Source organism: Sus scrofa, chromosome 6 (genome assembly GCF_054392235.1).
Source record: "Sus scrofa isolate SSC_HxYL_T2T_F1_AM1 chromosome 6, Sscrofa_HxYL_maternal_Yorkshire_Landrace_v2.0, whole genome shotgun sequence".
Taxonomy (NCBI): domain Eukaryota; kingdom Metazoa; phylum Chordata; class Mammalia; order Artiodactyla; family Suidae; genus Sus; species Sus scrofa.
In genome coordinates, this window is record NC_139388.1 from 155,240,509 (window position 1) to 155,256,545 (window position 16,037).

The 16,037-nt window shown below is 42.0% G+C and overlaps 1 protein-coding gene across 18 annotated transcripts in view; it reads right to left on the reverse strand.

Moving 5' to 3' along the window:
- Nucleotides 1–1,807: 1,807 nt before the first annotated feature.
- NFIA (nuclear factor I A) overlaps nucleotides 1,808–16,037 on the reverse strand; it is a 598,742-nt gene continuing 584,512 nt past the window's right edge. For 7 of the 18 annotated variants that reach the window (XM_084964865.1, XM_021097779.2, XM_084964867.1 and 4 more), the window contains one exon: nucleotides 1,808–9,218. In XM_084964865.1, coding sequence (XP_084820991.1) covers nucleotides 9,201–9,218 — 18 coding nt within the window. In that variant the 3' untranslated portion in view covers nucleotides 1,808–9,200. The remainder of the gene's footprint in view (nucleotides 9,219–16,037) is intronic. The other 11 variants (XM_084964866.1, XM_021097780.2, XM_084964880.1 and 8 more) reach the window with 3 other exon arrangements.

Sequence of the window (16,037 nt, forward strand, 5' to 3'; positions counted from 1 at the left end):
TGGATCCTTTTAACCCACTGTGCTGCAGATCGTTTGAAACTGCATCCTGGTGCTGCAGAGACGCCACAGCAGGAACTCCTCAAATATCTTGATGTCATCATGAAACTTCATCTTATATCCTATTTCTTCTCTTTTTCTCCTCTTCATTCAAACAGGCCTTCTTTCAACCCCCTCCTAGTGCTACTACAGGCTCTTTGTACATGCTCTTCCCTTTGCCCAGAGCATTCTCCTCATTGCCCACCTCTTTTGCCCGGTTAATTTCTAGCTATCTCACTAGTCTCAATTGGCTTTCACGACAGCATATATCCTTTGTAGCACTTATCACAACTGCATGCATACTTTTGCTGCTGTTGGTTTGAATAATGCTTATTTTGCTCACTAGACAGTAACCTTCCTAAAAATATTTGCTCTGTCTTTATTTACTTGCTCTCCCTGGCCCCTGGCATAGACTCTGGTATGTAATATATATTCAAAGAAATTTGTTGAATAAATCAATCAATATATTATAGTGATTATGGGACGGAAGTTGGAGACAGACTTCTTGGATTCAAATCCTATCCTGCCATTTATTTGTTCTATGATCTGGGGTCAATTATCAAATTTCTCTCTGCCTCAATTTCCTCATCTGTGAAAGGGAGATTATAAATAGTACAGGAGTTCCCAAAGTGGCTCAGCAGGTCAAGAACCAGATGCTGAGTCTCTGAGGATATAGATTTGATCCATGGCCTCACTCAGTGCGTTAAGGATCTGGCATTGCTGCCAGCTGCGGTTGCAGATGCAGCTCAGATCTAGCATTGCCATGGCTGTGGTGTAGGTTGCAGCTGCAGCTGCGATTCGACCACTAGCCGGGGGAACTTCCATTTGCCACAGACGTGGCCATAAAAAAGAAAAAAAAAAAAGAAAAAGAAGAATAGTATAGATCTCCTGGTGCTTGCCAGGATTAAATGCATGAAGATATGTTGTTTACTTACTTATTGTCTCTGGTCTCCAAGGCCACCCTTCTACATACTGTTATGTGGGGCTGGATGTTTTCTCACAATTTTCCAGACTCCTCTGCCAGATGGCTCTGGTTAGATCCAGCCAGGGAGAGACCCTGGCAGGAGCCTAGGAGTAGGCGGGAAGGGAGAGAAGGACTTCGCTCTGGTTTCAGTTCCTGCCCACAATATGACAGCCGCCAAGGATGGAAGCACCAACAGCCTCCGGCTCCGTTCAGCTCCCCTGGCCCTGGTCACAGCTTGCTTCGCAGGAGTGCCACCTTCACTGGCTGTGTCCCCTCCGGGTGATCCCAGCACCAGCTGCCCCACGTCCTCTGAGAGGTTGGCGTGTGCGCCATGTGGTGCCTCCACACCCTCGTGGTGACCTTTCCCAGTAAAGCTCCAAGTATCAGCTGTGCGGGGCCCCATCCTTGGAGCTCCTAGGTTCCGGTGACCTAACCTTTCACTCTTGTTTCCCCAACTCCAGGATGATGGCTGCACTCCTGTTAGAAAATCTATTGAACCCTCTTCCTGCTTCCCAACTGAGCCCTGATACAACATCTGAAGCACTTAGAACAATATCCGGCACATTGTGAGCACGAGGTGAGTGTGAAGTTTTGTATTTGTCTAAATAGATGAAAAAAAGCCAACACTGCCCATTCGAATTCTGTGACGGGCACAAGGTGCCTGACGTTCATCAAGGATAATGCAAACTCCACAGTATAGGAAGAGGCCAGTCTCCTGGGGAAACTGCAATTCACACCCACAAGTGTCGCTCAAGCACCACCCGCCTCCCCAAGTGTGATTTAAAGCAAAAGAGGACACAGCTTCCATAGCATTAGCAATTTTTTATTTTTCCTTTTTTGTTGCATAGGAAATGCAGTACTTGCTTCCAGTAATTGTATTGTAATGTGAGAAGGTGGTAGCACTAATGGTTGAATACAAGAGTTAAACTAATCCACACCAGCTCAAAAAACCTGTGGAGATTTAGTTGAATAAGAATGGACGCCCACAGTGATTCTCAACCAATTACAAATTTTCACAGAACACAGTCAAACTAAAAGGGTAACTATGAGAGTCAATACAAGTATCCTAGAGGCACAGGGGGCCCGGCTCATAAAAAACAAAGGTCAAACCAACTTATTAACACGGGGGGTGTTTCGTTTCACAACAGATCTCTTGTCACTGGGAGTGTTTAATCCCCTTCCCCCCCAATTTGAAATGCAAAAACAATGGAGGTATCTTGAGTAGATGGATTTCCAAGGGTGGTGGGAAAAGTCCCCGGGGAACTTGGTTCTTAGAGATCAGGGCTGCAGGGGAGGAGGATCATGCATGGGCCTTTGAAAGCCTTCCGAAGGGCCTCCTGGCATCTGATAAAGCTCCAGCTCTAGGTCTAGCTAGGACCTCCCGGGCGATGCTATCAAATGCCTTTGTCGTGCAGAAAGGCAGCTGGAGACCAGGGAGAAGGGACTGCTCTCTCAATCTCCATCCCAAAGTAGCCAGTGGCCAGGTAGCCTTCGATTGAGATGTATTTTTTTTTTAAAGTGCTAAATTATAGACTATGACTAAAAAATATTTTTAAATAAGAATAACAAAATAAATTCAAAGGGGGTAAAAAAGTTTGTGTCAGTCTGAGAAGCTGAGCACAAAAACAGCAGGAAAAAGAGCCCAATTTGTCCTTGAAACCACCGTGAAAAGTCACAAATCCACCCTGCACGCCTGGGGAGTATTTTCTACCATGAAGGTGCCCTGGTTGGATTAGAGTTGGCGCTTCCATCACATACTTTTGTGGTCCAGACACACTTTGGAAATTGTGTGTGTGTGTGTGTTTAAATTAAATAGCATCAGGAGTCCACGTGTGGAAACTCGTGACGCCCGCACACAGGCGAGGTCCTGCCCCCTCATGCTGCTGCCTCCCCCGTTATCTAGGCTCTAGCGCAGATGGTCCCCCCTTATTTTCTGAGCATTTCTGGTATCTGCTCCCCACTTCCCCATCCCCCTCATTTGATTATATAACCCTGTGGGGCATAAAAGGCAGATGGGTGCTGGCTTAGGGAAAACAAAACAAAACAAAAAAATGAGATGAAACATTTAATTTGGGAAGCAGTAGTTTCAAATTTAGACCCCCAAAAAGTTAACACTTAAAAAAATCCCGTGTTAATAGCCAATTTCTTTTTCTTATGAATCGGGCCCAAAGTTTGTACAGAGTTTTATTTTTGAAGAAAATATTGCAACTGTGCATGAAACTAAATAGCCACGTGATTTCGTAAAGAATTTTTTTTTTTTCGTTTTTTTTTTCCTTTTAATATGAGGAAGTCTGGTGTGAAGACGGATCAAGCATGGGTACCTGGCTGAACACTGTCCATTAAGAAACCCCCTCAGGATCAGCAAAGCTTCCGTTGAGGGTGAAGGAAAATGTCCCTCATCTGGAAAGGTTCTCGGTGTCTTCAGAGCAGTTCTTGAAATTCCAATGGTCGATTTGAGACACAAGTCTTGCCAGGGACTGATTTCTGAAACCCAACACCCATGCTTGTCCCCTAGGAAAAAGAAAACAAAAAACAAAAAAACAAAAAACACAAGTAATACTGAATTTAAGTAAATGTATACCTCCAAAATACTGAAAACAGCTGAAATCAAGAAAAGACAGAATTTGCGTTCTCAGTGAAATACCTTTAAACCTAGCTGACAAGAACCAAGTCAGAAAAAAAGACTAACATAATTCTGAGTAATATTCATACAGTTCACTAAGCATTATGGAATAGCATGCATTAATATTGTACGGTTATCTTACATCACTTATACCAGAAGGTCCTGACTGACAGACAGCGAAGGCTACCGGTGTAGAAAAATCTTACTTCAGAAGAGCAATATAATACAGATTTCACAGGCACTACATTTTAATATATCAGGTATTATGCTGGTTTTCTTATAATTCTTTCTGTCCTAAAGCTGGCATTATAACAATGACCAAAAAGGCAAGGATTGAAGTAAACGGAGAGTAGATACCAAAGTTGATATAGTTTTGTCTTCAGATAGATTAGTGCATAGTTCTCATGCATTTACACTGTTGGAAAGCAGAGTGAATTGAGCCCAAGTTGTCACATTTGTGTAAATCATTTTGTCAGCCTGTAATAGCACCATGTAATGGATTTGCATTAAACATTAAATTGATTTCAGAATTGGTGACACAGTATTCACTACAGTTAAGTGCTATGGAATAGCTTCAATGTTACCTGCTATATATCAAAGCAATTTTCATCCCACTGCTTTTTTATTGGAAAAAATAAAAGGAAAACATACACGACACTAATTAGACGAATGCACAGCCTTGGACGTGGAGAAGGCAGAGCGGGTTTACTGTCAAACAGTAAATACATGCATTGACTTCAGGACGAAATTGGCCTTGGAAGCTGATTTGAATGAAAGCTGTGCCGGGGGGTGGGCAGTGCAGCTTTCTGAGACTGTCTTATGTCTTAGGACAGATCTCGGAGGGGGGTGGTGAGGTGCCACTGAAGCTCTCCTTACATTTCCATGCCAGTTGTGTGTTTTAAATTTGTTCTATGGAGGCCTGCTACCAGGAAAAGAAGAAAAAAAGAAAGAAAGAGAGAGAGAAAGAGAATGAGAGAAAGAGAGAGAGTGTGAGACCACCACCACGATGGACAAAAAGGTATTTCCAGAGACATGATGCAAAGGACAAAAAGTGACATTCTCAGAAACCCGTCCCTCCAAAAAAAAAAAAATCCAAGGAAAAGATATTTTTTTCTTAATCCAGGTTTCATAACTGTAACACTGTAACTACAGAGTTCAAAGCCTATGAGAATACGGGTTTGAAAAGTGAAAGACACACTTTTTGAAATGGGCTTTGCATCTGCCAGAGGGCCGCCTGAATACCGTGACTCTGGAAAGTTTGCCTTCCTTTCTATTTCAATGGTCAGCGTGTGACAAACACAAGTCTCGGGAAGGGTCCCTTGGCTTGCCCCGTAGCCCACGCCTGACTGCGGGGTGGAGCTGACACTGAGTAACTGTCATGCCAGGATATAAAGAAACAGAAAAGTGAGTCCAAACCCCCAAGGAAAGGAAAAGGAGCTGGGATGGATAGAGTGGCATTGAGGAGAGGGCTTCTGCCCATGAATGATCAGACAAGGAGCGTTTCAGTGGTGGGGCGATGAGCCAGAAAAGAAAACGTATACAGAAAAATGATATGATTTAGTGTTTGTGCCTCTGATGTCTGTCCCCAAGGTGGGGGGTGTGGGGGGAGGAGAAATGGAGAGTTATTTGAGGGACTCATCTTTGCCAGTATTGTTAATGCCATTTGATGGGAGAGAAAAAATTCAAATGTGTCTCAGAATCAAGGGCTGGGCCTTCAGACACGGATGGCCCTCAGTCTGTCAGTCTGTACACCCAGGTAGCAAAGTCTTCCTCAAACATCTTCACTTGACTTTGAGTCTAAAAAAGTTAAACACTTGTATTGTTGGTGTTTCTTTTTTCCTGCTTGATCACAACTGAACTACAGTTTCCTGCTGCTTTCTGGACAATGAAACATGAACAAAAATATAACTTAGTGTGTTTAATACTTAACCCCTGTTCGTTATCACCCTAGACTGCCTCCCTAATGTTTTAAAGCCTTTAAAACATTTTTTTTTCCTGCAAATCTGTTCAGAGTTCCCTAATTTTAGCTTCATCAAACTTAATACAACAAAATACCTTCAAAAATACAGCATACCTGTAACGTCCATTTACAATGGTTTTCAGTAGACCTATACTTCTCAAGCATAGGAATATGCTATACCATTGAGAGAAAAAAAATAACTGTATTTAAATACTTACAAAAAAAAAAAAAAAAAAAAAGGAAACAGGAAAGTTTTCAACTTAAATCCAGTTCCCAAAGGGAGGGGGGGCAGGAAAGAAAGAAAAGCCATTCTATGAACGCTGCCTTTATAATGAACAATCAGAAATTTCACTAGGCTAATTTGACAGAAATTTTTTCCTCATTTAAACAACATTACAAAAGTCCTGCATTATAAAATAGGGTAGAATAAATCAGTGTAATCAATAAAACTATACAACAATACAAATTACATATCTTCTGAGTGGGCAGTTAATCTCTCTCTTTGCAGTCATGACTACAACATGCTCACTAAAAACAACTAAAACTGCCCAAACTATTGCTTAGTTTGTTTTGTTTTAAAAAAAAGGGTGCAATTTTATTGTATATACAACCAATTTACTGGTAATACCTTAGCTTATCGCAAGGTTCTGACAAAATGTTTGTCTAGGCTTTTTTCCCTTCACTGTGAAGCACTGAAAGCTGCTATTTTTTTTTCTTTTTTTTTTTCTTTTTTCTTTTTTTAGTGCACATATGTCATAATAAAGTAATGCCCAGCTAAGTGCTATAGGGGAAGGCAAAGTATGCTGGCTGGCTAGAGGAAGTGACACCATATACTGACAATCACACCATACAACAGCGCCAAACGACTATTCAACCACTTATCAGACACATATGAAAATCCAAAATGTTTTATTTTATTTTTTTTTCCTTAAATAGAGATAACCAGTAAACAATTTCAGAACTTGGAAGTTTAAAAACGTGCATATAAAAATGGGCATTATATACTTTGTATTGAATGTGGATTGACTGCAGTCTGCTAAGAAAAATGGGGTGTGGGAGCTGAAGAAAAGGGAAGTTGTCTTTTTTTTTTTTTTTTTAAGGCTTGCTTGTGAAAGGAACAGTTGTAAAAACAAAATTGCTTGAAGCAGGGTCAGCTTAGTGCTTCACAGTTTGACTGCTTCTCTAAGAGGAGCCCTTCCTGCGCACGTGCATTCAAAAATCACAAAAAAAAGGTACGAAGACAGACACCTAAAACACACTGCGTCAAGTGCAGCACCGACTTTGGTCAAATAAAAAAAATAAAAGAAAAATTAATCATCGCTAAGCTTTTCTACACGATATAAGCAGGTATTGCATATTTTCATATATCTGGGGGTGGGAGGGGGAAATAAAGGAAGACTCCAAATAAATTGTAAAATGCAGCAACATCCAAAATACTGATATTCTAAGCATCTACAGATCTCAGAATAGCACTGCCACTGACCACAGAGGACAATAAAGACTACTCCTATCTGCGGAACAACTAACTCTCTATTTAGTTCTAGATGTTGAAACTGACGATGGCTGACATAAAAGTCACATTTACAAAAAGTGTCTCCAAATGCTTGACTAGGGAAAAACCCCTTTCAATAGAGGAGCATGTGCAACAATTCCACAAATAATCGCTATCCAGGGCAAGGCACATTGATATGGAATTTTTGTTTTCGTGCAAATTAAGGAAAAAAAACAAAACAAAACAACATTGTTTCGGGGGGGAAAGATGAGGAGCAAAGTGTCTTCCCAAGAATTTCAGTTACTTGATTGTATAGGACAGTAGTAGAACCCTTCTGAAGGGCTGAAAAACATAGTTTAAAGGCAAGTGCCTAGAGTAGGGATTACAATATTGTGTCTTAATGCACTCTACTTTATCCTACATTAACTATATAAAAATTAGTTACTAACACTAGAACATGCAGAGACTTTCTCTGATCAGCAGGGCTTGCCGACCAGAACGTATATATATGTATAGTATAGGAAACCTTCTTGAAGTTGCATGGGAAGCAAAGGGGTGCTTCGCTGTCTGGTAGAAAAATCACTTGCACTTTTTTTGTCATTTTTTTTTTGTTTGTTTTCTGTGTTTTTTTTGTTTTTTTTTGTTTGTTTGTTTGTTTTTTACATAAGATACAGGATATTTTGGGGGTGCAAACTTTTTTTTTTTTCCCTAACAAGTACCCTTGATCTGAATGGGCACCAGCATTTGTGTCAATATTGGCTTCATTATTATTATTAATATTATTTTCCCATAGCCCAGTTCAGGGGCCCAAAGGTCTTTAAAATTTCTGGACAATCTCTGGTACAATGACGTGTCTGATAACTGATAAATCCTATGTTGCTGGATACATGTAAAAATTTTCAGAATTGGCATAATCCATTATAGTGACTTCTAGCTTATAAAATTAACAGATACCATGATTTCATTTTACTTATGTGCTTTGATAACAGAAAATAATTAATTAGCATTTAATGTAGTTAACATATTGTGGTAAAAGCACCATTAGATTTGTTTTTTTTTGTTTTTTTTTTTAAATTTTCCTTCAGTTTTTAAAGGGATACAAGTTTAACAATAAAAAACATAAAAAGCAAAAATAGCTCCCCTTTTTCTTGCAAGGCTGTTTTTTACCCCAATAATTTAGAGTCCTGGGGTGGAAGGACTTGAAAAACAAAAATAGAATTTTCAACAATCTCTATCTTACAAAGATATTTAGCTATCCAATGAAATTGCACTTTACTCAATTCAAAATTCGATTGTTTTGATTGATTCCTGTCAGTTTCTGTCAAAACAGACCATCTTCCCCATTTCCATGTGAATTTGTGTGTCATTGTTGAAATTGTTGAAAAAATGTTTTTTTTTTTTTTTTTTTTAAATGTAAGTGCAGCATTTCAAAACTTTTAAAAAACTGAATAGTAGTAGTAGTAGTTTGTCATTTTCGGAATTGTTCTGCAACGTGAGTGGATTCACTGTCCTTGCGGGCCATGTTATATATTTAACTGCTGACTGCTGAACCAAACCAAACTAAAAGAAAAAATAAGAGAGGAACTTAACTGCATTTTCTTTGTCCAATATGTTACAGAAAAACATTGCCCTTTGACTGTCCCGTAAGTTATATATTGCAGATCTCAGCTACTACAAAAGATTTAGTTCTCCATGGGCCCCCTGACTGCTCAAGGAGGCTCACACCTGTGTGGGTAAATTCATGAAATACTGTGAAACAGCCAGGCTCTGTAAGGGAAGTGTGTTACAGCGGAAGTCAGTGAGCAAGGGTAGACCTCCTCCAGCCGCATCGCCTAATGCTCACGCTACCACGGAAACACTTCAAATGTTACAAAGCCCAACCATTTCCAGCACCATATGAGAAAATTACAACAGTCCCTAAAGTATTAAAAAAAAAAAAATCCCAAAAGGTTATGGCCTTTGCTGTTGGACCATAATGCTCGCTGTTTCCATGTACAAGTTGATTTGATTCTCCCCTTCCAGTGACAGTGAAGTTGTAACCGCGCTGGGTTGAGGATGCGTCCATGTTACAGAGTTGAGAAGGGGTCAGGTGGTCTGTCTGGTGGATGGTGGGACGCTGCGACTTTTATCCCAGGTACCAGGACTGGAAGACAAAAGGAAAAATGCCATGAGAGGTCCAATCTGGAAAAGAACCCTTTTTAAAAGTTGCCCTTCCAACGGTGAGATCAAAATCTACGCTAGGGATGAAGGGAAGGTTCACTAGGAAGGTAAAGGAATGACAAACCGGAGTAAATCTTGAGACCCTGAAATGGATCTTAATTTTCTGAAATTGAAATCCCACATCTTTGTTGGGGTTGGCCAATGTTTTGAGTGTGTCTTACGAAAAGTAAAGTATGCATGTCCACTAGGTGTTGCAGTCTGGGGATGGTGGCTATCGGATGGCAGGCGGGAAGCTTGATCATTCTTTTTTTTTTTTTTTTTTTTTCTCTTTTTTTTTAGGGCCGCATCTAAGGCATGTGGAAGTTCCCAGGTTAGGGGTCAAATCGGAGCTGCAGCCATAGCCACAGCAATACCAGAACCAAGCCGCGTCTGTGACCTACACCAAAGCTCACAAGAATGCTGGATCCTTAACCCAATGAGCAAGGCCAGGGATCGGAACCCACATCCTCATGGATACTAGTTGGGTTTATTTCCACTGAGCCACAGTGGGAACTCCTTGATCATCTGCTTTTTGACGGACCCCTCGGTGCCTAGCACAGTGCCTGGAATAGAAGCTCAACAAAGAAGAGGTGAATGAGTAGAGAATGGGTGAGGGGAGAGACTTGGGGTTGTGATTAATGTATTCTCTGATGAATTTCACAACATCTTTTCTATGAGAGGGTATTACAGCATTCTCTCAATAGGCATAGATGACCAAGAGTGATATAAGAGCAAGTGGGGCTAAAGTAGAAAAAGTGCTGAACCAAGAAACCTGGGCGATTTCGGACAAGTCACAGCATCTCTCTTACGCTCAACCTCCTTAGTTGTGCAAGAGGTAGATTTTATGATGTAAAATGCTCCTCTCAGCTAAATATTTCTAACATAATGTTTTCAAAAAATGACATATAATAGTGGTATCAAGATGTCACCTGATTAGCTACTGTGATTTCCAAAGGAAAAAAAATTGAGGGCACCTGCACTAGCTCTCGTTCATGCTTTTGTTCATTTGACATTTATTTAGAGCCGTCCATATACCTGCTGGGCCCAGTTACCAGTTACCTTCCCTTTCATAAATCCTTAGGTAATTAGCTTTGGGCAATAATCTGGTGATACATCACTTTATATGCCAGCACTTTTTTCTCTGTTAGCTAAACAAAGGGACCGATTATGTGACAAATTATGGTCGAATACCAGAGTCAGCTTCTCAAGTGAAGTAAAAAAGTGTATGGCTTTTGCCAACATTCCTCCAGAGATACCCTACCAAATTCACCACGATTATCAATACTCGTAGAAAACAATCATCAACCTCCCGCAAAAGTGACTGCTTCCGACCTCTCTGAGCTGACAGTATCAGAAAGGGTTACATTTGGGTTGATTCGGTCAGATGTAGGCTCATCTGCTGTTCAAGAGATTCAATTAGGTAAAGCAACGACTTATTTGATCCCAGGATAAATGGCAAAATGATAGCCACATGGAGGGTGGGATACTATTTCCTGGTCACACAAGCTACCTTTGATTTCCAGAAGACCTGGGGGGGGGGAAAAACCACCCGAAAAACTACTCATCCTGTATACTTTTAGATGTTATTCTTTGACCACGTGCTTGGAGGAACACAATAAAGCCTCTTGTGTCCTGAGAGGAAATCATCTTGGCAAATACACGCTGCCTAAATCGGACAAAAGAAAGAAGAGGGGAAAGAGAGGAAAAGGGAGTCTGATTCCAAACTGTATTTCTCGTGCGCCTCCGGGACAGCAAAGGCAGGGCCGCGTTCTCTCTTTAACAAAACTGTCTCAAACTTTGGGTGCAAGCAACAATGCTTACAATTTTTGTTCTCACACTTTCTCAGTAAGTTGTGAAACTCCAGACTTCTCCAATCTGACACTGCACTGCCTTCCGTCTTGAAGCAAGCGCCTGGGACGCAGTGAGTCAGCAGGGGGAGCAGTTTCCCATAACACAGTTTCTGGACACAACCTCAGTGCACGACAAAAATCTGCAGTGCCTCTACACTTCTCTTAAAAAGCAAAGCGAAGGGGGGAGAAGAAAGTTTCTTCACACATCTTACTATTCAGTGTGTGCCTTGCCGACAAGGTTACCCCAGAGCAGCTCTGTAATCCTTCACTGAAATAGGCTTTATTGATTGCTCTGGTCTATTGTTCTCTTTTCAAGTCCCCCAAGTTCAAGTTCATCCTGGTGTTACATCATGTCTGGTTGCTAAGAGCAACCAGACAGACCCAGACGTGACTATCATTAGCAAGAAACCCTCCGCTCTCCTCCCACCAACCTTCCAGTGGCTCTGACGTAGGAGGCCCACTGCACACACACTGAAGTATTTATTCTGCCTAATTTATGACCTACACAGCAAGCAAGACCCCCACTCCAAAAACCAACACTGTTGTATATTTAATTAATCTGTCTTTCTCGGGCACTTGGGAAAGTTAGACAAAGGACTAATTATTGTGTTTCACTCTCCACACTTTTCTTTGGAGGGGGGGATGAATATTTGCATGGGAAAGAAAACTATAAGGCCCAGCATCGCCCCCCCCCTTTTCTTTTGCCCTATTGACATTTCATGAAATACTTTAGCTGCTTAAGGGAATTAGAAAAAAAATGCGATGTGAATGTTACTCCTTCTGAGTTGGTATTCAGTAACACAAATCAACTCATGACATGTTTAAATTTAAATGCTAACCACACACTCTCAGAGTTACTTTAAAGGTTAGTTTTTAATCAATAGAAGTTGCTGACTCCGGGTTTTTGAGCTGCGCACTGCAGCTCTTGGGCTTTTGTCTAATGTTAAAGCTTTCAAACTTTTTTTTTTTTTTTTCCTTGAGATGATTTTAGCAATGATTTGCAGACACAGAAGGCTATTATGCTCTGACCAGCAACATGTCAGTAGAGGAGCGAGTTGCCCTGGGGTGGGGTGTCAATATGACTCCTGAAGGCCTGGGTTGGGGGTCTTTAATAACCCGTGAAAAAAACTTAATTAACCCTTTCAGGCCCAAACCAAAACCTATTCTTAAACTTTTCCACTCCTGTAATTTGACCATTAGTCCTTATTTCGACTTTCCACTAATCTTCAGGACAATTAACCCAGCAACTTGACCAAGGCTTTCCAGAACGGGAAGTCAGCCAGTTAGGGGAACTACACAGGGAAATTTTTTTTTTTCTGGAATGAGGGCTCTTTGATTAAATCATCTATTTGGAGAGATGGCAGATAAACATGTATATTTTAAAGAATCCATCCATTTCATCGAATGTTCTTGTGACCAGTTTGCCGCTGAAGATGCTTCTAATTCCATTATGATGAGCATGCTGCTTGCACGTGCATAAACCACTTGATTTCTAAGAACTGCCATGAACTACGAATAACATCAAAAGGACAAGAAAATGTTTGGAAAAGCCCACTTTTTTTTCTTGTGATATTTTCTCATAAAGTTTAATATTCAAGTAGTGCAAGTTTCAAAACATTACTTGACGAGTAATTCTGGGCATTTTCTCCTTGGGTCATACAAGAAAAATAGGAAAGAAATCTGAGATCCTTAAATCGTTGAATCTGAGGAGCAAATCACTGGGGAAATGTTGCCACATTACCCATTAGACAGAATTCATTTATGGAGAGTCAAACAATTGTCTTCAGGAGTTCCCGTCATGGCTCAGCAGTTAACGAACCTGACTAGCATCCATGAGGACGCGGGTTTGATCCCTGGCCTCACTCAGTGGGTTAAGGATCCGGTGTTGCTGTGAGCTGTGGTGTAGGTTGCAGACACGGCTCGGATCCCGTGTTGCTGTGACTGTGGGCTACAGCTCTGATTTGACCCCTAGCCTGGGAACCCCCATATACCGCAGGTGTAGCCCTAAAAGAGACAAAAAGACAAAAAACATTGTCTTCAGATATTTACTGACATAAGCTTAGGTTTCATATGGCTTCTGCCTTCCTATTTTATAGCCCCTTAATCTAACCTGCTGTATCAGATGAACTACAAAGGCATCTCTGTCTCTTATCTGCAGTGAGGTCCAGTATTACAATACAATATAGGATGATGTTATCTTGATACATTTACATTAAGGAAGTAAACACAGAGCTTTGATCTGGCTTTTTTTCCTTGGGAACCCTCAGCTGCCGTTGTTTTGGAGGTCCATAAATCCACACTCCCACGAAGGCTTGAGGTAAAGTAAAATTACTGTGTTACATTCCCAATTCCTACAGTTTGGGATGTGCTGGGGAGGTGGGGAGGCGGGGGTGGGGAGGGTAATTGTCCTCTCTCCGTGTTCAAGGTGAAACATCAAAAGAAATCTGCAGTCCAGGACCAGAGCTCAGCTTTCCTTTTCTCCAGTCAAATGAAGAAGTAATCTCATCAGGTTGGAAAGTGCTGACTAAGGATTTAATAAAGTGCCTGCAGATGTGGCGTCTCTAAGGTATTCGACTCATGTAATGCAAAACAGCTCCACATTCAATGTGCTTATAAAATTTCATTTAACCATTGCAGCACACTCCCCCCCCACCCCCCACACCATTCTCTAAGGAGTTTTATCACACTTCCAGCTCCTTAATTTACAGCTCCATGAAAGTTCGAATCCCATTCTGCCAGGATTCTGGAATACTCACAGTAGTCAGGTTTTATGAACCATAAACAATATCTATCCGGCTGCCTCCTAAGCAGGAAGCCTGAGGTGGCAGGAGATAACCTTTGACAGTGGCAGTCTCTTTCCTTTCTTATGCTGCAGGGAGAGGCATTAGCAAACAGAGGCTGTTTCGCAAAAATTTGGTCCTGAGTGTGTGTAAGCCAAAGTTGATGAAGACTCAACTTCTAAGTTAACACCAGACATTCTAACGTGAATAACAACTTTCAAAAAGGCTTTTAATGCACTCTGTTCACCAAGAGGGTAGGATGTGTATTTTAGAAACAAAAGGGAATACAAGTCTGTTGGAGATAGCTGTATTTTATTTTAACCCAAATGGAAAAAAAAAAAAAAAAAAAAAAAGGAGAGGGTCCTGGGTGGGGGTGGGGAGGGTGGAACAGACTGTGACGCAGCAGAATCTGTTTTTCAAGTTAAAAAGTTAAACAAAAGGCCTCAAGGGCAAAGTTGAACACTGCGGAAGGAGGTTGTTAATGTGGAATCCAGAACTGGGTGTGACACTTTGCTTTCTTCTCCGGGCAAGGTGGGTTATTTAAGGACATCCACGCACAGAAAACAGAAACATGCAAACACAGGGAGGCCTCTGCCCCGACTCTCCCACTCCTTCCTACCCAAGTCAGCCCCCAAAGAGGATGCTGCCAACCAGTACTGCAGGAGTTGGGGTCAGTGTTTCGACGTCTCTCTTGAGGAGATGCTATCTCTGCTGGGTCACGCTAATCCAGTTACTCATATTTGGCTTCCTGCTCTTATTTGGATGAGCTCAAGCCCACTGTCGAGCCGTCCTTGGCAAATCAGCGAGAAACCTGCTCGTCCTCCCCACCCTCTTCCAAGACAGTGGAAAGGGACAGGGCCTCTGGGCACACTCCTGGTTTCCCACGTTAGGCGACACCGCTTTGGAGTACTTCATTTTTTCAGCAAAATATTAGCATCCTACCGTATGCTTTGTATGCTAGGCTCTGGGGACAGAACAAGTACAAAAAATATGGCACCTGCACTTAAGGAGCTGTCCTACGGAAAGCAGATGCTGGATTGTAGACTTCTCTGTCTTTCAAGGTACCAACTACCCCTGCTTTTCTCCCAGTAGGATCTTTAAAAATATATGCCAGCTGGTGAGGCTGCGTATCCAGTGTCTGAGGGACCCAGAACCGAGTCTCACTTTTTCCACACCAGTGGTGTGATTTCCAGGAAGCAGGTCTCTGTCCTTGGGCCCCCAGAGGGCTACTGTGAGGGCCGTTCTGAAGTTTCTTTTCTTTTCTTTTTAGGGCCACACCCATGGCATATGGAAGTTTCCAGGGGAGGGGTCGAAACAGAGCTGCAGTTGCTGGCCTACGCCACAGCCACAGCAATGCGGGATCCTTAACCTACTGAGCGAGGCCAGGGATCGAACCCGAGAGTCCTCATGTATACTAATTGGGTTCGTTACCACTCAGCCACGACGGGAACTCCATTCTGCAGTGTCTGACGCCGCTTTCTTCTGACAAAGGTGACACGGCGTCCCCAGGTGTCAGTTATGGTATTGCCAGCCATGGGGATTTGATCTCTGCAGTCACTTTTCTTGCCTGATTTTGTTAATTAAAGAAAGCCTGTTTTCAATAACGCTAAACCAAGACTTGTTTATTGTACAGGAAGCTATTAAAATGTTAATGGGCCATGATTGGCCCCTGCTTACCTTTTCGGCCTTATCTCTTCACTGCTTGTACCCAACACTTGGGCTGTCTTCAACGTCTTCCAGGTGCCCCCAAGTCAAATGCTTTCTCCCTGCTGGGCCTTGGCATAGCTGTGCCCCTCTCCTTGGCTTTGCTAACACTTGTTAGTCCTTGCGTTCTCAGACTAAGTCCCTTCTTCCAAGGGGTTTTTCTCTAGGCCTTTAGTCCTGGGTTTACCTCTGTCACGGTTACTGAACTGTAATTACCTGCTTTTCCCCTCAAGAAAATGGACTATCTTCTTCTATGTGGCAAGAAGGCACCAGGCCAGTGTCTTGCCTGGTGGCTGGATAAATACTGTTGAATAAAGGATGCAAGAAAGAAACGAGGCATCTCCAAGGTTCCCGAAGCCTGAGGTCAGTTACCCAACAAGGCCTGTAGATGGGTGGCTTCTAGCGTGGCTGTGCCACATCCATGCTCTC